Below are 24,187 nucleotides of genomic sequence, written 5' to 3'. Positions count from 1 at the left end.
GTCGCCTCGTCATTGTTGCCACGACAGCACTGCCACAAGGTACAAGGTTAGTTGTTCCAAGTGCCGCAAGAGGGATTTTTGGACATTCACTGGCCTTGCAGACCGGTCATTTGAGACCACGGTGACGTGACGCAAACAAAGACTTTTACCATGTACGATCAGACTCGTCGGCAGGAAGAAATCCGGCAGGCAAAAAATCTGGCCACGGGAAGCTCCAAGCACGACAGCGAAGGCGGTGAGTGAAATGAACCCGAATAGCAGAGACTGATTGGGTGGGTTGTCAACTTTAAAGGGCTAGCGCAACATCACGTGATGGCGCTAGGTGCTCGGAACGGCTTGTTCCTTCGTCCCCAAAGTGGTGTGGTTGTCGGATCGTCGCTTCAACAAATCTAGATAATAAACCGCCTCCTTGTTCCTGTTCTTCTTTTCCACTGTACCTGGACTTTCCAGTATCTTGTCCCTGCAGTCATTCCTTTATTGCGAGAGCGTCTTTGTTCCAATTGAGTGCGTGGACTTGTTGTCATCGCGTGCGATCCAAGATGTACGGATTTTGTCCCTGTCTTTCCTCACCGCCTTGCTAACCCTCCTTTTAGGAATTCCACGTCCATCCTGTCGCCAATGGCGCTGGACTCGTATTGGGCTTCGTTTGAAGAGATTTCCAAGTATAATGTCTCTCTCAATTACTTCGAACGCCTTTGGCTCGCGTGGTACACGTACATGCAGAACGATGTCTTGGCCACCGGTATCATGTCCTTCGCCATGCACGAAATCGTGTACTTTGGACGGTCACTGCCCTGGATCATAATCGACGCAATTCCGTGGTTCAGGCGGTACAAACTGCAGCAGGTACTTACCCGCCGACCCAGCTTTCTCAGGATTAGGGGCTAACTGGGCTTGTTTGCAGCAAAAAATCCCCACCGCCTACGAGCAATGGCAATGCGCTTTCCTCGTCTTCATTTCCCACGTCACCGTCGAACTCCCGCAAATCTGGCTCTTCCACCCCATGTGTCAATATTTCGGCATGAGCACTGTGGTCCCGTTCCCTAGCATGTACAAGATGGCTTTCCAAATCGCTGTCTTCTTCGTTTTGGAGGATGCCTGGCACTACTGGATACACCGCGCCATGCACTGGGGTCCGCTGTATAAGAACATCCACAAGATCCACCACCAATATTCTGCGCCTTTTGGTTTGGCCGCTGAATACGCCTCTCCTATTGAAGTCATGGTTCTCGGTCTCGGCACTGTCGGCGTACCCATTGCCTGGTGCGCTATCACCAAGGATCTGCACATCTTGACTATGTACCTGTGGATCGTTTTTCGTCTATTCCAAGCCATCGACGCCCACAGCGGCTACGAGTTCCCCTGGAGTCTGCACCATTTCATCCCATTCTGGGCTGGCGCTGAGCACCACGACATCCATCATGAGCGCTTCATCGGCAACTATGCCAGCAGCTTCAGGTGGTGGGACTACTTCCTTGACACGGAGGCTGGTCCAGAAGCCGCCAAGAAGAGGCGGGAAAGGAAGATGGCAAAGGCGAAGAAGGCGCAGTAGGCTGCTTTGGTTCAGGGTTTTCGGGTTTATGAAAGCGGCAACCTGATCGCAATCTGGAAACGAGGCTCAATATTTCGATTCTTAATCATCCCGCCGCATCATCCTCCTTCGCGACTCTACATTGGCCTACGTGGTGGTATCGGAATCAACTTGCATAGGATTGGCGTTTGGTGATGAGAAAAGCAGCATATGATGCTTCTTAGCGGTTCTCGTTCAACATACACAGGGCTTGATAATGGAAGGGAGAAGAATGTATATAGCCGGAGGAAGCCCTCCTAGACTGCCTATATCTAATATCATCAACGATCGCTCATGAAAATATGCCCTTCGCACCCAAGATTATGGTGTTGAACTGAGGAGTGCCACCGCCACACCTTGGCGGCTTGCCTATTTGCTCTTGATAATGAGCCGTTCCTGTCGTCGCGCTCGATGGCCGCAGGTCCACCTGATCATGCCCCCCACAAGCGAGGTAATCTCGCCCTGAAACAACCTTCGACCCAAGACGCTAGAACGGGGCCTGATTGCTTGTGGAATGACGTCGCAACTTAGCCACACACGCGCCCAACCCACCGTTTTGGACCTACGTCTGGTGCTGGTGTTACTTTAATATTCCCCCACCCCCAACAACCCGCTCTCCTTTTCACGACTGTCGTCTATTCTCTTCCACCGCCTCCTTCTTTCACACAGCTCCACAGCGAGATATTTCTACGATTTAAACATGAACGGAAACGGGAAGACGCCGAGCACGAGTGGGACCAGCACGCCGAAAGATGAAGGCTCGGCGGTGCCTCCGCAGGCCAGGACCTCATGGTCGGGTTTCTTGAAGGTTTGTTTGTATCCTCCCTAGGTAGAAAGCGCGCTAATCGTGCCCCGACAGTCAATAGCATCCTTCAATGGCGACCTGTCGTCTATGACTGCGCCTCCCTTCATCCTCTCTACTACCTCCCTTGTCGAATTCTCCTCCTATTGGGCGGAACACCCCTCCGTCTTCGTCGCGCCAGCTGCCGAAAAAGACCATGCAAAGCGTGCTGTGTTGGTGTTGAAGTGGTTCTTGAGTACTCTTAAACAACAGTATGCGAGTCGGAGTGAGAAGCTAGGTAGTGAGAAGAAGCCCCTGAATCCCTTCTTGGGGGAGTTGTTTCTCGGGAAGTGGGAAGACGAGGCGGGAACGACACAGCTTGTGAGCGAGCAAGTTAGGTATGCTTTCGATGCTGACTTAGTGGAGAGCTGAGCGCTAACTGGTACAGCCATCATCCTCCTGTCACAGCGTACTGCATCTGGAACAGCAAAGCAGGCGTAAGGTTACAGGGATACAATGCGCAGAAAGCATCGTTCTCACGTACCATCAACGTCAAGGTAGCTCCCCCTAGTAAGCTTCCCTCCAATATGCATCGCTAATCCTGAACAGCAAATCGGTCACGCAATCCTCCACATCGACGAATACGACGAAGATTACTTCATCACCCTCCCATCTCTCCACATTGAAGGCCTCATCACCGGATCCCCCTATGTCGAGCTAAACCGCTGCTCCTACATCCAATCCTCCTCCGGCTACACTGCCAAAATCGACTACAGCGGACGAGGCTGGCTTTCCGGTAAGAAAAACACCTTCGCCGCCACCCTCTACCCAGAAGGCAAGGAGAAAGAACCCATATATCTCGTAGATGGCCAATGGAACGAAGGCTTCACCATCAAGGACGCCAAAACTAAGAAAGTGCTCGACACGTATGATCCCAAGATCACAAAAGTTACACCCTTGACCGTCGCCGAGCTCGAAGACCAGGATGAAATGGAATCACGACGTGCATGGAAGAAAGTTGCCGATGCCATCGCCAAGGGCGACATGGACACAACATCTTACGAGAAATCAATCATAGAAAACAGCCAGCGCGAACTTCGTAAGAAAGAACGGGAAGAGGGCCGCGAATGGGATCGCAGGTTTTTCTCGCGCACTGATACGTATCCGCTGTTACAGAAAATGGCTGCGAAAATTGGCGAGCAGATTAATGACAATTTGACAAGTGGCGTGTGGATTTTTGATGCAGAGAAGGCGAGTGCTGCAAAACCGCCTTTCAGAAAGAGTGAGGGGAATAGCGATGAGGAATTCGAAGAGGCGAAGGAGGTGCAGTAGTGAGCGAGAAACCGCTGCGTCTACTTCACTTCCTTTGCTCTTATACCCTTCTCGCTTTAGGATCTGGGTTCGTTGTAATGATGTACTGATTGTAATCTGTAGGGAAAGGGCTCGGGATATCCGAAGAAGCGAGCTACCGTCGGTCGGATTCTCATGAAAAGGTCTTGAGGTTTGGATGAACATTCGGGATAACATGGTTTGAGAAACAGCATGCATGGATGGTTGATGTTTCGGAAAAGGACTGATTGAGTATTATGTATCATTACCCCTAGTCTTGCACCCGTGGACCTGGTTGCCCTAATACCATTCCTTCGACGTAAAAATTCTCACAATGCGTCCGCTTACATGGATTGTTTATTTTCACATCTGCCCGCTACCTAGCAAGAACCGTGCCCCGATCTGACTGAACTCAAACCCATTAAAAGCGGTAGATCCTTTGGACCTCCTTCAACCACCTCTCAATCTACCCCAACTCCTATCCTTCTACCATAACCCCGCGCACCCATTCCGCAAATCCCCGCTCCACGCTCTTCGAAAATGCAACCCAGAACTTCATGCCCTCACTCTTCGGCGGCGGACAATGCTCCACCAATGCCTTCACACTCAACTTGCGGAGTCCGCGTATCGCCATAACTTCCTCGGCCCATTCCAAATCCACCCCCAAAGAGTAAGCAGTCCCCCATTCCCGCCGCATGCGCGATAGGAGCGCGAAATCCTGCGCTGAGAGTGGTGTTACGGAGTCTGCTTCTTCCTCCACCTGTGCCTCTGTGCTGGGAGTGTCTGAAGCATCCGACACGTCTGGATTGGTCAGGGTATTTGGATTCCCGGCCACAACGTTAAGCATCAAATGCCTCAGCCCCAACCCCATCCTCATCTCCTTCGCCAGAAACCCACACGCTGCATTCCATTCCGCGCGATCGAATTCCTTGGCATACGGTAGCGCCTTTTTTGTGATACTGAGATTCCGCACTGCGGAACGCGCGATCGGGGTTAGGTCCGAGAGAAATGGAATCACGGCTTCGATGGCAGTGCTGAAGGCGAAGGTGTAGGTTGAGTAGAGCACTTTGGACGCTTCGGCGTGGATTTGGGAGTTTAGAGAGAGAAGCGAGGGGATAGTAAGACGCAGGTGGGCAGTATAGGGGGAGAAGAGGATGCGGTAGGTTGTGGGTGTTGTAGTGGTTAGGAATGGTCCTTGGTGGTGAGGTTAGTTTGGAGAGTTTTTGAGAACGGTGTAATATGGATATGGAATGGGGGTTTGGTGGTGAGGAAGTCAGTGCAGGGAAGGGGGATTGGAACTTACCGGTCCGGACGTGATATGTGCTTCGACGTCTCCAACCTTGCGAAGTCTGCGGTGTAAGGTAGGGATCTACGGTTCGTACAGACAGTGTAAAAGGATCATAATTGGTGTCTGAGGAGTAGTACGTGTGGTAATTTGGAAGGAGATTCGTGACCGATGTTGAATGCGAGGATGATGGAACGGCAGAAGGAAAGAGCAGATATTCGTAGATGATGAGGCGAATTTCTAGCGGGAGGCGGAGGAGGGGTGAAGAAGTATTGGTATCCATGTGTTTGGAGGTGTTGGCTAATGCTCTCTGGGAGAAATGAGACAGGTTGTGGATTTTGGTGGAGTTGTTTTGATCGATCGAAATTTTGAATAGAGGAAAATGTAAAGAAACAAAAGGAAGAAAAGAAATCCCAATCCAACAGTGCCGCAATGCAAAAGTTGAGTTGGGTCACTCCAGAAATCCGTCGAGGGGACACACCCTCTCTCCAGCTCGTCCCAAATAAGCAAACCTAACACTTCTCGACTTCAGCCAGCCCAAGTGATCAACTTTAGTCCACGCGACCACAATCCCACAGTATACCAAGATTTGTACTGTACGTGTCTCCAATCCGCGCCAGTGAAAAACGACCAAAAGCAAAGGCGCAAGAAGCAGCGTGGGCGCCATATTTAAATGTTTCACCACTCAGGTCTTCAAAGACCCAACCATCAAGGTAGTCGCTGATAAGCCATCCCAAAGAGAAATTGGTTCCTCCGACAATGCCGTCGGCCGTGATGCAGCTCTTGCATTGACTAGACTTCATCGAGGCATAGACCAAATTGTGGATGCAGGTGGGTGCCGACGTGCAGTAGTGCGGGTGGTCGTCATGGACCCACTACCCACTTCCCACCTTGGCATCCTAGACAGAAGCCTAATCTGGCGCGTTTTGACAGAAGGAAAGCAGGGCGGTGAGAATCTTCCTAGGGTAGGTTGGAGGATTTCAAGGTGGGATGGAAGTTTGAGGTATGCTGGACGTAAGCCCTAATACTTAAAACGAGCAAATATCTCGGGTACCCACTTGTTTCGAGGAAGTGATGTAGTCGGCCCGTAGTTGCTGCTGTAATCCCACGTGAAAAGGCTAAGAATTTATGTTTAGGGCAGGGGGGAAGCCGTTAGTAATTCCGACAGAAAGAAACATGTCGCAAGTGTCTTGCACTGACAAAACATGGAAGTAGGATATCTGTTGCGAAGATGACGCGCTAGCGACATTGGTGTATCGACAAGAAACCATGGGAATGTAGCTTCCGAGCAAATGATGTGTTGATCAAAGTATCTCCCAAAGGTACGTACCTGCATTATGGAAGAGGCGAAATCCGATCCTAGTATCGGGATCATTAATCTCGGAGAGATCGTCTATTCAAAAGAGCCGCAGCTGCGTGATTATCTGTCGGAGGAGACTCGGAGGTCACAGATGGGTTCCATAATCATACCATCATCTTAAGAAGCTCACGAAACAAATTGCGGAAGCCAGACAGACAGGTGACCGAAAAGAAGCGGTGAGGTTTATTGTTTCGATTATCAGTCAACCTGAACACGGACAGCTCCGTTAGACCCAAGCTAACAGTCGTTGACAAGATAAGCTTAAACGCACCAACACCAACGACCTTGACCACATGCACTGCCCAGAAGAGAGTGACTGGGCTACACTCCATTCGATTCAATTGCACGATACTAATCGCTAGCAAACCCGGACTTTTGAAACGAGCCCAAATCGCAACCCAAAGCCGCATTCTCCCCCTCAAATAACTGTCCATTCAGAGAGGACACTGACAGTGTAAAGACCCGTCCCGTTCGACTCGAACTTTCGAACTTTGTAGACTCCCTGAGAACCCTAGACACCGAGAGATTGCTTGATCGCAACAAAATTTGCACAAAGACAAAACGCAAAACATTTTTTGGATTTCAGAATCCCCTTCCCCTTGCCCATTGATTTCGCATTACACAGAACCTGAAGTATTGGAGAAGAGAGTGGACGCAAGTGTGCGTGTGTGCGTGTGTGTGAGAGAGAGAGAGAGAGGAGTAAGAGGGGAAAAGTGTGGAAAACGACCCGTTCGTCATAATACAAGGCAACAAAATTGTATGCCTGCCATCAATTCGGAAAAGTGGTAGTAGAAGAAACCCCTCGCCATGTTTACTGACTTGGTTTCTTCCATAATAGCAATGGCAGTGGGCCCAGACCGAATGTTCTCACAAGATACTTGTGAAATGGCTTGCTTAATGCTGCCCATAGTTGGTACCCCATCCGCCGCGATTGTAGCTGCCATATCCGCCAGCGCCAAATCCACCGTAACCACCATAGCCGCCTGTCTGCTGATGGCTTCCAGCACCCTGGTGACCGAGCCCTCCAAGCCCGCCGTACTGGTTACCCTGACCGCCTTGCAGTTGATTCAGATGGCTCGGATAGCCACCGAAGCCTTGTTGATGAGATTGTGGAGGAAGTCCCCCTTGCGCACTCTGGCCAGGGGCATTGTTGGTGGCAGATCCAGGTCGACCAGGCTGGGCTCCGAGAGCAGATGGGCTGGGTCCACCACTCTTCGAGTCGCTAAAAGGCTTTAACGAATCTTCGTTACCACCTTGTTGAGCGGTCTGTTGCTGGCCATAAGTAGAACTCTGGTTCGGATACCCTCCCTGGGACCGCCCAAACATATCCGGAAGGCCTCCAAACCCAGCACCAGAGGTTGCGCTATGCTGGTTTTGCGAGGCACCTGATACTGACCTGCCGTATTCGCCAAGTCCGCCTCCGAGTCCGCTCTCACGACCATGCATCGAAGATCCTCCAAACCCACCAGCGTTAGCAGGCGAGGATGAATGCTGGTCAAATGATGTCTGGGGAGACATGCCGTAGTGGTGAGGCTGACCGTACATGCCCTTGTTACCACCAAAACCGCCATAACCTCCCTGTCCGTAGTTACCGAATTGGTTCATGTAGCTAGCATAGTATGGGGTGCCGTAGTACGGGTGGTTGTACGGATATCCACCGGTATGTCCAGGCTGAGCATGAGGCTGTTGCATGTGCTGTGCCTGCGAAGCAGGTCCACTGGGATGCTGCCCACCCAAAGTTGGATTTGGTGTAGTATGACCGCTGTTCTGAGCCTCGTTATAACGACTCTGGGACTGTTGGTGGTTGTCAGAAGCCGATCTTCTAATAGTCGTAGAAACGTATTTATTTTCGTGACGGCGATCGCCAGGCCTGCTCGTTGGAGGTGGCCTGCTAAGCTCGTCGAAAGTGAAATTTCTTACCTGCTGTTGCTGACTCGGAGGGAAAGTCGAGTCAGTGGGACCGGTGCCAAATGCACTGCCTGTGCGTGGCTGTGTGGAGCCAGCTTCCTGTTGAGTTGAGGCGTTTTGCTGACTGTAGTTTTGATAGTAGTTCTGGTACGCCGCTCGCTGTTGGTCTGAGGTGAAATACTGCGAGGCGAAACTATCCGGCGCCGACGAGAGGGCTCCAGCCTGAGACTGCGGAGGCTGTTGCTGTTGTTGTTGTTGTTGCTGCTGCTGCTGCTGCTGGGTCTGACTCTGACTTTGCTGCTGGTTTGCATAGTCGAACTGGGTGGGCTGCGGGGCCTGTTGACCAAATGGGTCATATGGTTTCTGCGGGGGCGCCGATGGCTCGGACTGCATGCCACTCTGCCCATAGCGACCGAACTGGCCGTACTGCTGATTGCCCTGTGAGCCTTGGTTCTGCATGGCCTGCGCACCAAGCGGATTGGAGGGTGACTGAGAAAGGGGTGGTTGTTGCTGGGGTACTGGAGGTAGTCCTGGAGCTTGCTTCGGGGTTGGCATTGTTTCTTGAGGCTGAGTCTCAGAAGGTGGAGGAGCATGCCGAGGAGCCGGAGGCAGAGCAGCCCTCGGTTGCGCGACAGGGGAATGTTGGGGTGGTTGGGTCCTTGTCTCGGCCTCCTCCCTATCCTCATCAACGTCCAGAGCATCAGCATCCACATCTCCATTTAGGCCAAGGCTTCCAAACTGGACAGCTGCTCTATCGACCGCGTGGTTGCCGGGCATGACTACGGCTTCTTGTTGTTCCATAAGCCTCCTCTGGAAGCTTGCGCTACGGTGGGGTGCTCCCGTGGCCTTGAGCGCGGTCGTTGCATATCCACCAATAGCCGGACGACCAATTGGCGCCTGAGCAGATGTGCTCAAAGGAGTAGCCACTCCAGCGATGCTACCAATGTCTCTCGAGCTAGCTACAGTGCTAGCAGCTGTCTCCGTCGGAGCCGAATGCGATACATCTGGGAGATGCTCCACATTGTCCTTGGTGAGCTCGTCCCTAGAAGGAGTAATCTCCAGCTGGGGGCTGAGGTCTTCTTGTGGTTTGTCTGGGGTCAAAGCTGCTGGGTCCTCGACGACAACCGGGGGCTCCTCTGGAATCTCATCCACAATTGGGGGTATAGGCAGTTCCTCTGCCTCTACTGTGGCTTCTTGAGCTACTTCATGTGCAGGAGTCTCGGCTGGGGAGGGAGAGGGTTCTTCGTGAGGAATGGGGGGCTGAACGGCAGGCTTTGGAGGGGCAGGTGCTGGCTTGGGCTTCGCAAACATGCTGGCCCATGTCTTCTTCGGTTGGGGCACCGCCGCAGGCTTCGTTGGCTCGGGTTCGGGGGTCTGCGTCGCAGCAGGTTGCTCTCCCGCCGCGGCATGGCCAGCCTCCTTTTCTTCATTCGTGGCTGGAGTATCCCATGCGGGCACATCATTGGAGGCGACCGGGATTGTAGCAGCTGGTCGCGTGCCATTTGTCGTTCCTCCGCGAGCGCCGCGAAAACCACCACGGCCACGCTCGGTTCCACGTCCGCGACCGCCACGAACGCTGTCGCCACCACGGCCGCGACCCCCGCGTGAGGTCGGAACAGCATCTGCCAGCGCAGTGCCTGCTTCCTTCACCTTGGAACGGGATCGGTCCTTTGTCTTCTTGACTTCGGAGAACTGAGAGACGTTGCCTGTGTTGAAAAATCGTCAGCAGATGCACTCAATGGCCGCCATGTAGGAATCTCGACAGGCCGAACAATAAAAGCGGTCGCTGGTGCAGTCAAGTGCCAGGGACATACCTTCACTGATGTTCCCAATTGTGGCCTCGAGATCTCCGGCAGATTCTTCAATAGCCAGCAGGAGATCGACATCGGTCCAGTCTGGGAAAAGTTCTTTCAATGTGGCCAATTGGTCCCTGTGTCGCCGCTTCAGCTCGAGGAGCTCGCCTTGGTCTGCAGATGTGTCGATGTTAGTTGATGCTTGATGGTCGCCGTTGGTCTGTTTGCTCGATCGCGGCCCTCGAGACCCATGTCCGCCTCTTCCACCGCGAGCGGAGCTCCTGCCGCGCGGGGCGGGCCTAGACTGTACGTCAGACATGTGAAGGACGGAATGTGTATTTGTATGCAAGTCGGTGAGGGGACTTGTGAGAGTGCGCGGAGTGGTAGTGTGGGTGACGGTGTGGTGGAGCGGGCGAGGTTAGGAGGTCAAGGACGGGGCAGCTAGAGGGAGAGCAAACGCTTGGCGCTCTGAGTGCTCCGGGGCTTGCAAGATGCAGCGTCGGTCGCGCGGTTGGATGGTTCAGGTGCGGGTGGTGTTCATGGGAGAGGGAGCTGGGGGAAACGCAGGAGAAAGGGCGGCTGGCGGCTGCTTCGCGGTTTTGCCGCCGTTGTCCAGCTTGAGCGCGGGCGTGTTGGGCCAACGTCACGTGGCCCTCGGCCTGCCCTCCCGCCAAGTTTCGCGCTTCACACCACCACCAAGCTCCCTCGCCAGTGCCTCCCCAGTCCATCCACGTCCATCCAAGCCCCTCCACCTCAATCCTTCACCACTCCCGCGCATTGGCTCTCCAGCCATGAATTCTATAGCCACTCGACGCGCCTTCTCCTTATTGTCATCCAAGATCCACCCTCAGCTTCCACTGTCACCCCGCGAAAGCGAGCAGCTCCTCGCACTCCTCACATCCTCGTTCAGAGCACACCTCGACCGTGAGCACCCCGTGGCTCTAGCTGAGGACACTCAAAAATCGCGTCCACGCAAGCATTCATTAAGCAATGGCCGAAATCCTGCCCCACATCGACCCTTGCAGTCCTCTCGCAACACTGCAAACCAACATGTCGAGTCTATTCTAACAAACCCACTCTTTTCTGTCCGACCCCGACGGATGGCCTCCGACCCTGCCAAACTCGATGCACAGCAAGTACTCGAGAATCCCCTGGGCTGGTTCTTGGACCAGGTAGCTGCTGGAGGCGCCGACATTCCGAAGGCTGCCATGACTCTCAATATGCTCAAAAGCAACGCCACCACAGCTGAGATCAAACGCCCAACTGACGGGCAGCATCAGAGTAATGCAGGTGCTAAAATTGCAGAGTGGCTTTGGTCGAGTAGCGTGGAGAATTCGAAGGCGTTCTTGGAATATCCGCGCAAGTCTTTCCTGGGCAACTTGATCCCTTTGCTCCTAAAAGAAGGGGAAGAAGCTCCCCTGTGGCGGTGGTTTGCGTGCAGCCCTCAGCAAAGAATGAGTGAGACTGGATTGCCAGAGACTCAGATCCGCGCCTTTAGGGCAGACCTGCTGCGAAGGATGGTGGCGTTTCAAGCGCGTGGTGAGGCAAGCAGCGACAGGGCGATAGCAACATTTCATCGGGCAGTGGAGATGCAACATTTGCCAGAGCTTCGGGTTTCTCGTGCTACTCTTTGGCCTTCCGGCGCCTTTCTTGTCGACTATATCCTCTCACACCCAGGATGGCTCGCCACACCAGAATCCTATGACGGGTTCCTACAAGAGCTCGAATTATGGACTAGCTCTGCTGACCTGATCCGATCATTACTACTGCTGCATCATCCCACCGAGCCCAGTGCAGCTCTAGGTCTGTCCTTTCTGCAGCATCCAGAAAAGTTCTTGAGGGATATCCAGAGCCAAAAATGGCTTGTTCAACTTAACTTAGGCGTTGCGCGACAATTACTTGCTGAACAGAAATACTCCGATGCCCAATGGGTCCTGGAAAAAGCGAAGGAGCACTTCCCGGAACTGGTATCTGAGCCCACTCTTGATATGCCGGAGCCGAACGCGGTGCTTGATGTGAAAATCCGCAAGCATCCCGCAAAGCGTGGGAACGAGCAAGCAAATCTTGAAATGTTAGATCGCCTACTTCCGGCTTGAGCAAGGGATTATAGTCCTTTTCAATATCACAGGCACAGTTACTGCACCATACAGTTTAAGTACGAGGAGGCAAATGGTGGATCAATGTGTCTTTTTTTTTCCAAACAAACACCTCACAATCAGCGTCTTTGGGGAAAAAAAACTTTGGACCAGGAAACACTCTTTATTTATGAACATGGGAACTCAGAATCGTAGCCTGGATATCTGCCTAGTCAAGTTTATGGACCAAACGCCACCCATGCAAATAGTAGAGTATAGCCCTTCACTCAATAGCGGAAACAGCGTTTCCGTCCAGCACGAAACTGATCCTTTCGTCAAACTCAAACCGGGAGTTCATACCTACATTCTTCCTGACCGCAGTCTGGTCTACTTCGAGGACGTTGTTGGAAACCAAAGCTTGCACCGGTGTTTTCGTCGATACCTTCGCCTTGATAATTACCGGTCCGCACCAAGCAGGTGTTCCAGCCATACATATCACCTCCGATGATATCAGATAGATGGCTGTCTCCCATCATATAAATATTACTGGGAAGACGTTCGTCGTTATGGATTAGCTTCATCCAACTGGCAAAGACTTCGTCGGCGTACCTGTAGGTGGCCAATTCAGGCTTTCCGTAGACAATCCGAGATCCTCGCCAGTCAAAGCCTTGTACACAGCTTCGAGGCCAATCCGGAAGGTGCTTTGCGACGTAGGGGGAGTTGGGTGTTCAGTGGGGCACAAGAGGTCTCCCAGAGAGAAATATATGGAAATTCTTTTGAGAGACAGGATCCTTAGTTATAGTCTCCAGCTGCCCTTCGCGTCCCCCAATAGATCCATGATGATTTGCATGTCGGTAGCGTCGTCGCGGCTCTCAGTGAAGACCGTAATGGTGTCAATATTAGTCTTAGAGAAATCACGAGGTCTCAAGGCTGCTTGTTCCTCATCCGTGAACACTTAGGGTGGAGCAATAGTAGGATTCCAGGCAACAATTTCATGGGGCGAAGATGTCTTCGAAGCCATACTTCTCCGCCACTTCTCGGCATTTATAGACGTCACCTCGACTAAAAGAACAATCTTGTAGAACTCCCCCGATGCCCGCATCGGCATGTGCGATTGGATGAACTGATCAGTAGGGATGAGAGAATGCAAGATCTTGGATAGTGCCGCACTCGGGGCAACTCGGGCTTTCTAGATCCGTTGACCAAGAAGTTATGGGGAATATTTATCCAAGCCTTTTAATCTCCGTTGAGCATCTCGAGCACGCGTTTACCCTTTGGAATCAGTCGGTCACCGTGGACTAAGACACCATCGATGTCGAAAATAAAGGCCATGTCCTCTACTTCGCGAACCTTCTCCCCAGGTGGATCTTGTATCTGGGCGGCAAGAATGTCCAGAGTAGGCTGAATAGAGGGGACTCCCCGCCGTGGAGGCCATCCTCCATCTAGGTAATAAATCGATGACAACCTTGATTGGCGCTTCGATCTTGGAATAAGCAACAAAGTAAAAAATGAGATGGGACTTCACTAGTTCTTTATCGATAGAGACAAGCTCAAACTGTGCATATGCAATGGTACATCCAAATGAAGCTTCGCGTGGCTGGCACTTCGATGGCATTGTGCGCATGCCCGTCGATCTGGATGCTGATTGTGCTTCCACGGCTTCCAACAGATAAACTGCTCTTGTGGCTTGCGACACGAGCGAGTCGATTGCTGTCTCGCGACTTGACCGGTGAAAGAGGAGATTGGGTACCAAAGTCAGGCAAGATGAGTATTAGAATAGCTAACTACTGTCGATTGTGGTCTGGGGGGTGAAAATAGTTGTTGAATGATGATGAGATCAATAGTGTCTCCTTTGATGGTATACATCCACCAACCAGGTAAACATTTCCCAATTACATCACAATGCCATCATTCTTCCAAATATTTCAAAGCCTCCCTGCAAATCTTGCTCTGTTTTTTCGTACACCTCTCAGCCGTGAAGTTCGACAAGCTGAGCAAGATCCACACTAGGGTCTATAGCGGCATCATCTATATTACACGTGCGCGGCGCTGATCATTAGGATTTCTCTAGGATCTTACGCCGCAGCTATTCGAAGCCACGAGGTCGTAATCAAAGGTAGGTATAAGTGTCGCGGAATGATACACGCCCTAAGACCCACAACGGCTATCAATGCTTGTTTTTAATCCTGCCGGAAGAAGTTCTTTCAAATGAAAAAATCTCACGTCTCCAAACGCTCGGTTCTAGATAGGAATTACAAGCTCGCTTTGTGCCGGCCAGTAACCTTATTTCTATGACATTAGAATTGTGAGCTTGGTTCCGCTGTCTGCTACGCCCGTTTGCCGATTGCGTCTACTTCTTGTGAGTCTCGCTTGTTCCTGGAAATCAGCCGTGACACAAATTCTCCTCTGCGCCTTTGCATCTGAGAAACACGCAGAAAACTTGCACTCGTTGAGAGAATCTAGAATATATTCGATACTGTCCTACAAATGCGAAACGCTACCAGGATTGGAAGCGGGCTCTTCCGGTCTGAGGATCCACTTTCCCACGTCATAAGGTGAGATATGCGGTGAAGAACGTTTTCGTGGTGTTGCTGGCTAGCGGGCCGCTTTTGGCGAAAGCAACTGTACCTAAGGGTTAATTTATGGAGACCTGGGTATGTTGGGTACTCGGGTCCAGCAGATAGGTTAAAGCGTTCTTTTCGGTTTCTCTTGCATTTTCTAGTCTGTTTTAGGTGGCTTTTTTTCTTGCGGATTTTCGTGCTTGGGGTGGATGAGGTATATCTTAAAAGGTGTCTCGATGGTGCTCCCTATTCATATAACTTTCGCACTTTTTATTCAGAGGGTTGAGCGCAAACTCGGTCTTGTGTCACATCTGTCTAAGCTGACCTCTGCTATACTTACCTAAGTTTCTTCTTTTCATTCTCTCAATCATTTGAGTCAAAATGGGCTCCTTCACTCCCCGCGCCAACACTAAATCCTTCACCCTCAACAACGGCATCAATATCCCCGCCATCGGCTTCGGTACCTTTGCCAACGAAGGCGCAAAGGGCTCGACCTACCGCGCCGTCCTACACGCCCTCCAAACAGGCTACCGTCATCTCGACTGCGCATGGTTCTACCGAAACGAAGAAGAAGTCGGCGAGGCAATCAAAGCCTTCCTCAAATCGAACCCGAGCGTGAAGAGGCAAGATCTGTTTATCACGACGAAAGTCTGGAACCATCTCCATGAGCCAGAGGAAGTGCAATGGAGCTGTGAGGATTCACTGCAGAAATTGGGACTGGAGTATGTGGATCTGTTGCTCGTGCACTGGCCGGTTGCAGTCGAGAAAAATGAGAAAAACATGCCGAAAATCGGGCAAGATGGGAAATATGTCATCAAAAAGGCCCTCACGTCCAACCCAGAACCCACATGGCGGGCAATGGAGCAGCTTAACAGGTCGGGTAAAGCGAGAGCAATTGGCGTGAGCAACTGGACGATTCAGGGTTTGCAGCAGTTGTTGGGTTTTGCGGAAATCAAGCCGGCAGTCAATCAGGTTGAGATTCATCCCTTTTTGCCGAATGCCGAGCTTGTGTTGTACTGCTTTCAGAATGGTATCATGCCCGCTGCGTACTCGCCGCTGGGATCCCAGAATCAGGTTCCGAGTACGGGCGAGAAGGTGCGGATGAATCCTACGTTAAACAAGGTTGCTGAGCGGAGCGGATACGATCTTGCTCAAGTGCTTCTTGCGTGGGGTCTGAGGAGGGGATATGTTGTCCTGCCTAAGAGCTCTACGCCTTCGAGGATCGAGAGCAATTGGCAAGTTCCAGAGTTGAGCGAGGAGGACTTTGAGGCTATTGAGAATGTAGCCAAGGGAAGGCACACGAGGTTCGTGAACATGAAAGATACGTTTGGATATGATGTATGGCCGGGCGAGGACAAGAGTGGACTTGTCAAGTTGAACGAGTAAGGCTGGAGCTGTGTGATTGGGCTAGTTGACAGTCTTCCAGACAGGCGTTCATGGAAGAACAAGACGATTAAGTGTTTACTATAGATAACCGATACCAAAAGTCACATAGAACATTTCTCCTTCTCAACCAGCGATCCCAGCCGTCATAAAAAAAAGATCTCCTGCACATCACACCCACCAGTCCATTCTTTGGTTCTCTTTTACCTCACGCCAGCATTCTCCACACTGTCTTGGCAAATGCCCCAATCCGGCCTCCCGTCAACGCTAAAAATTCACGACATTTTAGTGCAGGTTTCTACACATGAATCCTGCTCGCTGGAAATTCCTTCCCGAAAAGGCAGGTTGCCAAAAGGCCCTTTTGCCAGCCATCTCAGCTTCGTGGGTAGAGTCTTCTTCGGCGCGCTCGAGCCGGCTCTAGTGGGTGGGTAGGGGGAGGAGATACTTCGGCGGAATATGACTGGCTCTTTGCACGACTTCCAGCTTCCCCTAGTACGACTGATCAAGGATGTTATTTTTACTCCCTTCGCACGCTAGGTCAAATGAGTGGGCTGGCTGGTGGATGCAAATCACGTCGGTGGACATTCAAGCAATCCGTCGTCTCCGTGTGCGGATGCTGGCGCCTGGTACCTGGAGTCTGCTCATGCGACCAGAAGGTCCAGCCCAGCTCACGGCACATTTTCTCCAGGATGCCGACACATGGATCCGTGGCACTGAACACAGCAGACAGAGGCGGAACTCGCCACCGCGTGTCTTCGCCGCTTGCGAAACTGGCGCGGTGAACCTTACCTTGGTCCTTGGGAATGGATGCGGAAGGGCTGGAGCGCTAGAGGACCCGACAGGCTGGGAGGAATGGGAAGGATCAGGAGGGTTTGAAGTGAGATCAGGGGCTCGTGCGTGGGATTTGTCGATTTGTCCGGAGGAAGAAGGAATATTGGTTTGGCTGGTGATGGATGTGCTGAGGAGAATTTTCTTTTGAGATGAGTGGACGGACTTTTGTTCAAGGTTGTGGGCATGTATAGCATGGTGGATAAGGAAAGGAAGCAGCACAGTGGGCATGCACAATGCGTCTAACTTGCAAGCTGAGGCGGATGTGTGCAGACTTTGTCGGGATATGGTTGCTGTCGAGTTGACCTGTCAGGTTGCAGAGAGATTCGTGGCGCTCATCTCATGGAACATCTTTCCGTCAAGTCAGCTCTCCCGTGATGAATCGTCCCATGGATCGCCGACCAGGAAACTGGCCGAAGTATCAGCGCTATCTTAACTCCGAGAGGGTGACCTGTGGTTCATCGTTTGCTAGATCTATTAACCATGGAAACCGAAGTCGTGCAAGGCTGCCGTGCGACTTGCACAACGTCTGATGTTGTCTCATGTAGAAATTGCGGCGTGGATGCACGACGAGAACACCACCAACCCAGCCCTAATGTTTCTTCCGCGCCCGCCCTGAGTCCTCATCAGCTGTCTCTTTGCTTCTGCCGCTATCCACCAGGAACCATCAGTGTGTCCTCAATCCTCCGGAGACCCGCACACCACGGCGTCAAAACCTACGCCGGTGGCGTATTGACCAGCGACGCCTCTCGCTCATGCATGCCGGCGACAAACACTCTCAAAGATCACCGCCCAGCCGCTCATTTCCTGAGGGCAGGCCTGGCGCCTGTCAAAAATTACCATGACAGGATTAGTGTTGCCAGCACGATTCGCCCAGTGGCTGAGGGAATCGATTCATGATTGCTCGCAGATTTGGACCAGGCTGATTAGAGCCGATCTTAGCGTTTGCACGAACTCGTCATTCCCTGGGTGATCGGCAGGCTGGTGGTTCACAGGGGAAGGATGAGAGTAGAGGGAGAGGGCCGTGCGTGCGTGGGAGGCGTGCGTGTGAAGGCTTCCAGGGTTCTGATAGATTTGCCGCCCATGGGGAAGGCGCGGCGTAGGATGCCATGAAGCCTTTTATGTCTTGCTATTGCTCCTCCTGCCTGTCTTCCGTTCTGCATTTGTCTGGCGCAAAAGCGTGGTTCGCTCCTTCCTTCATTCCTTCCTTCTTTCCCATATTCACCCCTCTTCGCCACCAGGAGAGCACTATACCTCCACCTAGAGTCCGCCCTTTAGTCTGTTGAGTACTGCATTGCGATTTCATTCACCATGCTGCGACTCCTTTCCCCTCAGAGAGACTTTCTGTCGGCTGAGCATGCTATTGACATGTGAGTTGTCTGTTCTTCCAATATCATCGATAATTGTTTCAAGCGCTGCCCGTTGAGGGCACGTCGATATTAGATAACCATATCAATGGATTTCTAACACTGCTCTCAGATGTGATGCTCCACGCCCCTGTACTACCAATCAAATAGAAGCCCGTAACTCTGTCTCTACGGCTTCATCCTCCCATTTCACCTTCCTCACAACCCATTCAGCCCGGTCACGGACCTCCTCAGTGACCACATGCACCAGCGTCTCTGGAGCCGGCTTTGAGATACCCCGCCTTACCAAGACGCCTTGGGAATTGGAACGTAACAAGAAGAACCCAGTATGGCGACGCTCTAGGCCTGAGTATCTTTTCCCCGCCCATGTGTTCAAGAAACTTCCCCGAGAGGTGTATGATTGCATATTGGAGCAGTTGGAGTGTCTGCACTTTGGACAGAACCAGGCGTGTTCATCGTGCTATTTGAAAGATCTATATAACCTCTCGTTGACGAGTCGGGCTTGGGATCGAGCGGCTACATTGCAATTGTAAGTTGTGCCAGTTATTTCTTCGGCCCGCGTTGGGTGTAGACTCTGAAGGCGTTGAAAAGCAATGAAGTCAACTGACCCCGAAATTTAGGTACCGCAAAGTCTGGGTCTTAACTAATGAAGACCACCCCAAAATGCCTAAACTCAAAATCAAAGGCACGAGCCGGCTTAAGCTTCTTCGACGCACTCTCCGCGAACGCCAGGCACTGGCGCGATGCGTACGGGAGCTCCATATGCCCGACATCCAGACCTTGTATCAGAACGCAGGCATCGAGAAAGAGGAAATTGTAAACTTGGTCGCGTCAGTTGTAATGGCGTGTCCAAATCTTGAGCGCCTGGACGGGTTTCATGCACCATTCACCCACACGTTTGATCGGCTGTCCCATGCACTTTCTACGAGGGAGAGTCTGAAAGAGCGCATGTGGATACTTTCTGAGGACGATATCGAATCAGATTCCGACGAGGAAGACGACCCAAGTAACATTTACTATCATGCTGCATTGGATCCGACAGAACGCTTCCTCGATCTTAACTCCAACCACCCTAATCTCACGACGCTAGTTCTTCATCAGCAATCATGCGCTTCCACCCCCTTGACTTTCCGCGCCGTCATTGGAGCCTTCCGACAATTTCCCTTGCTTCGTTGTTTATCGATATCGAATCTACCAGCTAGTTCATTCACGAGCATGACTCTCAACGCCCTTCCCTTGAATCTTCAATCCCTCCGTCTCGAAAACCTTCCAGGCATCAACGACAAAGGCCTCCAACGCTTTGCAACCTCGAATATCCCGACCACCATCGAAAACCTCACACTCATTGACCTTGAAATTTCCAATCTAGTGACTCTATCTAACTTTCTAAGCCCTCATCTAACCGCCATCAAGCGCTTCACATTCTCCCAGCAAAAAGCGCCCAATCTACCACAGGATGCACCTATCCCTTTTCTCCAATCACCTACCCTGAATTACCTCCACTGGGAGATCAAATCCCAAGCCGGCCCACCATCAACCCTCCTCTCACCATTTGCACCACAGGCACCAACGGTCAGATTTCCATTCCCCGACTCCGAACCCCTTTGCTGCCTAGCGACGAATCTACTGGCGATGAGCATAAAAACAGGCCTGTTCCCCGAACTCAAGAAAGTGAGAATACCACATGATCCGCAAGGATTGGTCCAGGCACTGTGCAAACCGCGTGCCACGGCGCTGCTCCCATCCGACACTGCGCTTCTAACGAGTCCGCCGAGGAACTCGATTATTTCCACACCAAATCAGAACGAGAACCAGAGCCACACTCAGAATGGCGGTTGGAACTGGAACAAAATCGCCGCGGCTGTCGATCCTCTAGCCTCATACCATGCTTCCTCACGCCCCAGCTCTATATCCAAACATCCGTCGCAACCCCCAGCTCCGCACTCGAGCTCCCCACGTATCGACTCTCCGTTCCCATCTCCCCGCTTCAGCAAACCCCATCCCAATCTCGATTTCCCCATCACAACGGCTGCAAGTCCCGCACAATCCCGTCTCGCTGCCCAAGCAAGAATTCTAGCGAGTAGGAAAGTTCCGTTTATGGTTTTCAGAGTAACAGATCCGAAAGGCGCGGTGAGGATTAATAAGACGGTATATGGATTCCTAGGGACTTTGGATAGTGGAATTGTGTACGAGATTAAACCGGATAGAAACCGGGCTCGCAGTTTTGGGGTCAAAGATGATAGTGGCTGGGGCGCTGAGGGGGATGGGAATGGAAAGATAGGAAGTGAATGGATTACCAGCATCGACGACGTTATTGGGGATCGCGAGGGATTTAGTGGAGGGTCGCTCGGATGCAGACATTTTGGGAGAGGGGGGAGGAAGGTTGTTGGTGTCGGGGAGATGTTTTGATATATACTCTGTTACGGTCTATTCTCGTCTCATTTCAAGGCCGCGCAGCGCTCACTCGCTCACTTCTCTTTATTGAAGCATTATCAGGTGTAAGGGGAGAAAGTAAGGATGAACTAGTCGGTCGTTTGTTATCTTCAAGGGATACCCAATATGTTTGGTTCGGTTCGCGTTGATTTCGTTGGCAAATAGAGGAGGGTTTCAATAGGATATATAAATAGTGTGTAATGCGACAGTATCCGTCTATCATTAAATTGTTGAAGAACCAGGCTTACGTTCCTCGAGCACCAAGTATATGACTTTGTTGTTGTGAGCTGGCGACATCTCTCATATGCGATAATTGGTGCATGTACTAATCTATTATACTAATCTATGACTCTGGCTCTCTCTCTCTCTCTATAAACAGTTAGGATCAAGCATGCATCATCAGTCTCAAATCACATTGCCGATGAATCACAAAATCAAGCCGTGTATATAACATGTCTTCACTGGGTATATTCGATCCACCACCTCTACGATAAACCATTTGCTAACTAACCACTAAACACTGTCTGCATCCGTCTGATCTGGAAATGATCACACCACCCACTACCACATAGTGTCTGTCATGTCTAGTAACCATAGCACCAAATAACAATGAGCCGTAGCTCTATCACGCAAAAGCCGTCTGGCCACACGATGCCTTCCGCCGTCGATCCGAAAACACACTACTCTCCAGAAGCCTTTCATGTAGAAGAGAAGTCCTCAACCAACCAATGAACTCGGTGAGTGAAGAGATATGCACAGATGAAAGCCCACCTCCCATCTACTGCTTTCCATCCATTAATTACCGGAAAAAGCACCTATTTTTTCAGGGAAAACCCATACTTTGCCGGATTCGGTTTGACCACTGTCGGTCTCGCCGACAACGGTTTGACCGATTTGGGCTTGAAAGTGCCTCCTGAGCTACCGAGCTTGGTATTCGGATTCGACGGGGCCAGCCTCGCCTTTTTGCAGAACTTGTGGTCTAGTGCATGTTCTGGACTTATTCGCTTATCAGGGTTCGGATTCAGGCACGCAAGAAGGAGGTCGACGAAATCGTTTAATTCGGAATCCATCGGTCGGTCTTTGACGATGTTTTTTGCTGCGTTGAACACTCGGGTTCGGAGGTCTTTAGGAGGTTTCTTCCAAGGGTCGAGGGCGCGAAGGCGTTGTTGCCCAAACTCATCAACTTCTTTGCTGGCGAATTTGAGCGGAGGAAACAAAAAGTGCTGGCCAACCATATTGGGGTCGCCTTTCTTGAGGAACTTTTCGGTGAAGAAGCCTAGATTTTCCATCATCGATTTGATCATTTGGTTGTTGCTGTTGCCAGTGAAAAGAATCTTGCCCGTCCATAATTCAAATAAGGTGCATCCAATAGCCCACATATCAATGCCGTAGTTCCTCTCCATCCCAAGAATGACTTCTGGGGCGCGGTAGAAGCGGCTGACAAGGTATTGCGTTGGCTCGTTGTTGTCGCGGATGTCGATAGCAGTACCAAGATCGCAAAGCTTGACCGTCTTGTCGTCATGGGAGACGAGGATATTGTCGGGCTTGAGATCTGCGTGTAGAATCTGGCAATCCTTTAGAAGTTTAAGACCCGTAAACATCTGGTGAGCGTACGACTTGACGGCTTTCAGAGCGAAACCGCCGCCGGAAACAGTTTTCAGAAGGTCTCTGAGATTCATCTTCATATCCTCGAAGACCATGCAGAAATGGAACTTGTGCTCGAAGTTGCCTAGGAATTGGACAAGGTGCCGCTTGTTCTCCGGATCTGCCTCGTTCAGGCGCTTTAGAAACCCAACTTCCTTGAAACCGGCCTGCTTCATCAAGTCGTTCCTGCGAACAATTTTGATCGCAACCGTTCCTTGATTTCCGACTGAGGCCATGTCGGAGGCGCGGACAACGTTTGCGAAGACTCCTTTGCCAAGAGTTTGGACAATATTGTAGCGGTTGCTTGGGCCAACGAGTTCGTTGTGGTGGACCTTGTAGTAGCCCTCCGCGTCGTCCCAATTGTCAAGCAGACGTACATCGAGAACTGTTGGTTTATGTGTCTCCTCTTGGATGTCCTCATTATCTTCGAACTCATCGTCGTCGGCGAACATATCAATCTCCTTCTTAGTCTTCTTCTTCGGTGGCGCCAGTTGTTCCTGTTGTCCAGGACCGTTATTGTTCGAAGCACCGGTGAAGAGGTCTGGCCTTCCCGTTTGTTGGGCGGCCCGGGCCTGATCTTCCTGCATGTCTCGAGTCGGATCGTACTCAGCAGCCGACGGGCTATCCGCCGTAGGGCTGATTCCATCGGATCCGCCGGCGACCTCTTCTCGGTCAAGGACCATTACATCCGGCGAACCCGGCGAATCCTGCATCTGACTATCCGGCGACCGAACATCTGGAGACATGGGGGACATGGTGGGTGACAATGTGAACTTGTCTGGCGTGTCAACAGGTGAGACAATATTTGGAGTACTGCTTTCTGATGCATTGTGAACAAGAACTTGCTGAAGGAGAGCAGACTGTGGCTGTGACCCAAAGCGGGCCTTGAGTTGCTCTCGCCTCCGCCTTCGCTTCTCAATCTCGGATTCCTCGTCCGCAGGAGGGGCAACCTCTATCTCTGGCTCTCGAGTGTCGGTCGACTGTGTTTGAGAACGATTGGCGGCTCTGATATCGGCAGTCAGTACATATATATTGTAAGTGGGGAACAAGTCTTACTTTTTGGTGTCATCGACACCGTTCCTATCTGAGGTGGCCTGTGAAGTGTGCTCATACGAGCTATTACTGTCATTGTTTGCCAGATCCGCATAGGAGATTCGAGAACGGCGATTCACATCATTGTACTTGCGAGACGCACCCCGATCATCAGCGTGTTTTTCGTGTCGGCGTCCGTCCTTACTCTCATCATCGTCATTCCGATGCTCCTCTCCGCGAGGGCGGCGGTAAGGAGATGGTGATCGAGAGGCTTTCCGCTTATGGCTGTGCGAGTCGCGCGGTCGCTCAGGTTCGGAGCCGCGAGGAGCGCGGTAGGGTGATCGGCTGCGGTCACGGTCTCGCGGACGGTTGCGGTCTTGCTGCTGGCGGCTGGAGGCGTGACTGGAGGTGTCTCTGCCGGAGCAACCTCGCTCCCAGTGAGCGGGAGCGGCATTTCTAGGGGCGCTGTCAATCGGTGTTTCGCGGGAGCGGTGCAAGCTATTTGCCTTGTATCGCTGAGAGGCCATTCTTGCTGTCGACCTGAGGTGATGTGATATGAAAGAGTAGAGAGGTTCCTGGGATGATGTTTCAAGAACAGCGCGTCAGTCTTCTTCTTGATGCGGGGGTCAAAGCGTGTGTTGGAACTGACTGTGTACCCTCTCGGCCCTTTGCAACTTCGGGTCACTCAGCCTCCCGTGGTAGGAAAGGAGCGACGCGAAGGCAGTCGGGGACGCAAGAGGAGACAGGAGCGGAGCGTGTGGAGGATATAATCGTGGAGCCAAGATTGCGAGGTGACGACGAGATGAAGTCAGAGGAGGTGGGACGGAGGTGGGGGAGG

The 24,187-nt window shown here is 51.8% G+C and overlaps 11 protein-coding genes across 11 annotated transcripts; 5 read left to right on the top strand and 6 right to left on the bottom strand.

Moving 5' to 3' along the window:
- The first annotated feature begins 394 nt into the window (after positions 1 to 394).
- Positions 395 to 1,871, top strand: BDR25DRAFT_302367 (uncharacterized protein). Its single transcript, XM_033689778.1, has 3 exons — positions 395 to 541; positions 594 to 846; positions 905 to 1,871. The coding sequence occupies exons 2-3, from the start codon at positions 619 to 621 to the stop codon at positions 1,550 to 1,552; spliced, it is 876 nt and encodes a 291-aa protein (XP_033550334.1). The 5' UTR covers positions 395 to 541; positions 594 to 618; the 3' UTR covers positions 1,553 to 1,871.
- A 282-nt stretch (positions 1,872 to 2,153) lies between these two features.
- BDR25DRAFT_257974 (oxysterol binding protein-like protein) lies at positions 2,154 to 3,976 on the top strand. The gene is made up of 4 exons (XM_033686513.1): positions 2,154 to 2,378; positions 2,430 to 2,749; positions 2,800 to 2,908; positions 2,961 to 3,976. The coding sequence occupies exons 1-4, from the start codon at positions 2,271 to 2,273 to the stop codon at positions 3,681 to 3,683; spliced, it is 1,260 nt and encodes a 419-aa protein (XP_033550333.1). The 5' UTR covers positions 2,154 to 2,270; the 3' UTR covers positions 3,684 to 3,976.
- BDR25DRAFT_257973 (uncharacterized protein) lies at positions 3,957 to 5,597 on the bottom strand. The gene is made up of 2 exons (XM_033686512.1): positions 4,984 to 5,597; positions 3,957 to 4,874 (listed from the first exon to the last, which is right to left on the bottom strand). The coding sequence occupies exons 1-2, from the start codon at positions 5,246 to 5,248 to the stop codon at positions 4,159 to 4,161; spliced, it is 981 nt and encodes a 326-aa protein (XP_033550332.1). The 5' UTR covers positions 5,249 to 5,597; the 3' UTR covers positions 3,957 to 4,158.
- Positions 5,333 to 5,664, bottom strand: BDR25DRAFT_132589 (uncharacterized protein). The gene has a single exon (XM_033683869.1). It carries the CDS (start codon positions 5,630 to 5,632, stop codon positions 5,417 to 5,419), a length of 216 nt encoding a protein of 71 aa, XP_033550331.1. The 5' UTR covers positions 5,633 to 5,664; the 3' UTR covers positions 5,333 to 5,416.
- A 1,325-nt stretch (positions 5,665 to 6,989) lies between these two features.
- On the bottom strand, positions 6,990 to 10,612 carry BDR25DRAFT_132582 (uncharacterized protein). Its single transcript, XM_033683868.1, has 3 exons — positions 10,048 to 10,612; positions 8,246 to 9,939; positions 6,990 to 8,119 (listed from the first exon to the last, which is right to left on the bottom strand). Exons 1-3 carry the CDS (start codon positions 10,343 to 10,345, stop codon positions 7,220 to 7,222), a joined length of 2,892 nt encoding a protein of 963 aa, XP_033550330.1. The 5' UTR covers positions 10,346 to 10,612; the 3' UTR covers positions 6,990 to 7,219.
- A 205-nt stretch (positions 10,613 to 10,817) lies between these two features.
- Positions 10,818 to 11,459, top strand: BDR25DRAFT_218153 (uncharacterized protein; the record flags this gene model as incomplete). Its single annotated transcript, XM_033684920.1, has 1 exon — positions 10,818 to 11,459. A coding segment is annotated over one exon (642 nt), but the record flags the coding sequence as incomplete, so codon positions are not given.
- A 1,634-nt stretch (positions 11,460 to 13,093) lies between these two features.
- On the bottom strand, positions 13,094 to 13,716 carry BDR25DRAFT_352905 (uncharacterized protein; the record flags this gene model as incomplete). Its single annotated transcript, XM_033695077.1, has 4 exons — positions 13,094 to 13,123; positions 13,159 to 13,290; positions 13,365 to 13,502; positions 13,564 to 13,716. The coding sequence occupies 4 exons, from the start codon at positions 13,714 to 13,716 to the stop codon at positions 13,094 to 13,096; spliced, it is 453 nt and encodes a 150-aa protein (XP_033550328.1).
- Positions 13,717 to 14,853: 1,137 nt separating this feature from the next.
- On the top strand, positions 14,854 to 16,159 carry BDR25DRAFT_302363 (aldehyde reductase 1). Its single transcript, XM_033689777.1, has one exon. It carries the CDS (start codon positions 15,044 to 15,046, stop codon positions 16,046 to 16,048), a length of 1,005 nt encoding a protein of 334 aa, XP_033550327.1. The 5' UTR covers positions 14,854 to 15,043; the 3' UTR covers positions 16,049 to 16,159.
- Positions 16,160 to 16,323: 164 nt separating this feature from the next.
- Positions 16,324 to 17,168, bottom strand: BDR25DRAFT_132563 (uncharacterized protein). Its single transcript, XM_033683867.1, has one exon. The coding sequence runs from the start codon at positions 17,102 to 17,104 to the stop codon at positions 16,631 to 16,633; it is 474 nt and encodes a 157-aa protein (XP_033550326.1). The 5' UTR covers positions 17,105 to 17,168; the 3' UTR covers positions 16,324 to 16,630.
- A 1,016-nt stretch (positions 17,169 to 18,184) lies between these two features.
- BDR25DRAFT_341529 (uncharacterized protein) lies at positions 18,185 to 20,785 on the top strand (the record flags this gene model as incomplete). The annotated part of the gene is made up of 3 exons (XM_033693611.1): positions 18,185 to 18,243; positions 18,353 to 18,769; positions 18,861 to 20,785. 3 exons carry the CDS (start codon positions 18,185 to 18,187, stop codon positions 20,647 to 20,649), a joined length of 2,265 nt encoding a protein of 754 aa, XP_033550325.1. The 3' UTR covers positions 20,650 to 20,785.
- A 341-nt stretch (positions 20,786 to 21,126) lies between these two features.
- BDR25DRAFT_302362 (kinase-like protein) lies at positions 21,127 to 24,183 on the bottom strand. The gene is made up of 2 exons (XM_033689776.1): positions 23,374 to 24,183; positions 21,127 to 23,322 (listed from the first exon to the last, which is right to left on the bottom strand). Exons 1-2 carry the CDS (start codon positions 23,874 to 23,876, stop codon positions 21,489 to 21,491), a joined length of 2,337 nt encoding a protein of 778 aa, XP_033550324.1. The 5' UTR covers positions 23,877 to 24,183; the 3' UTR covers positions 21,127 to 21,488.
- Positions 24,184 to 24,187: the final 4 nt, after the last annotated feature.

The sequence above is a fragment of the Lindgomyces ingoldianus genome (assembly GCF_010093535.1).
Source record: "Lindgomyces ingoldianus strain ATCC 200398 unplaced genomic scaffold BDR25scaffold_9, whole genome shotgun sequence".
Lineage (NCBI taxonomy): Eukaryota > Fungi > Ascomycota > Dothideomycetes > Pleosporales > Lindgomycetaceae > Lindgomyces > Lindgomyces ingoldianus.
Note: the sequence above shows the minus strand (reverse complement) of the source record. Positions and strands in the feature narration are given on the sequence as shown.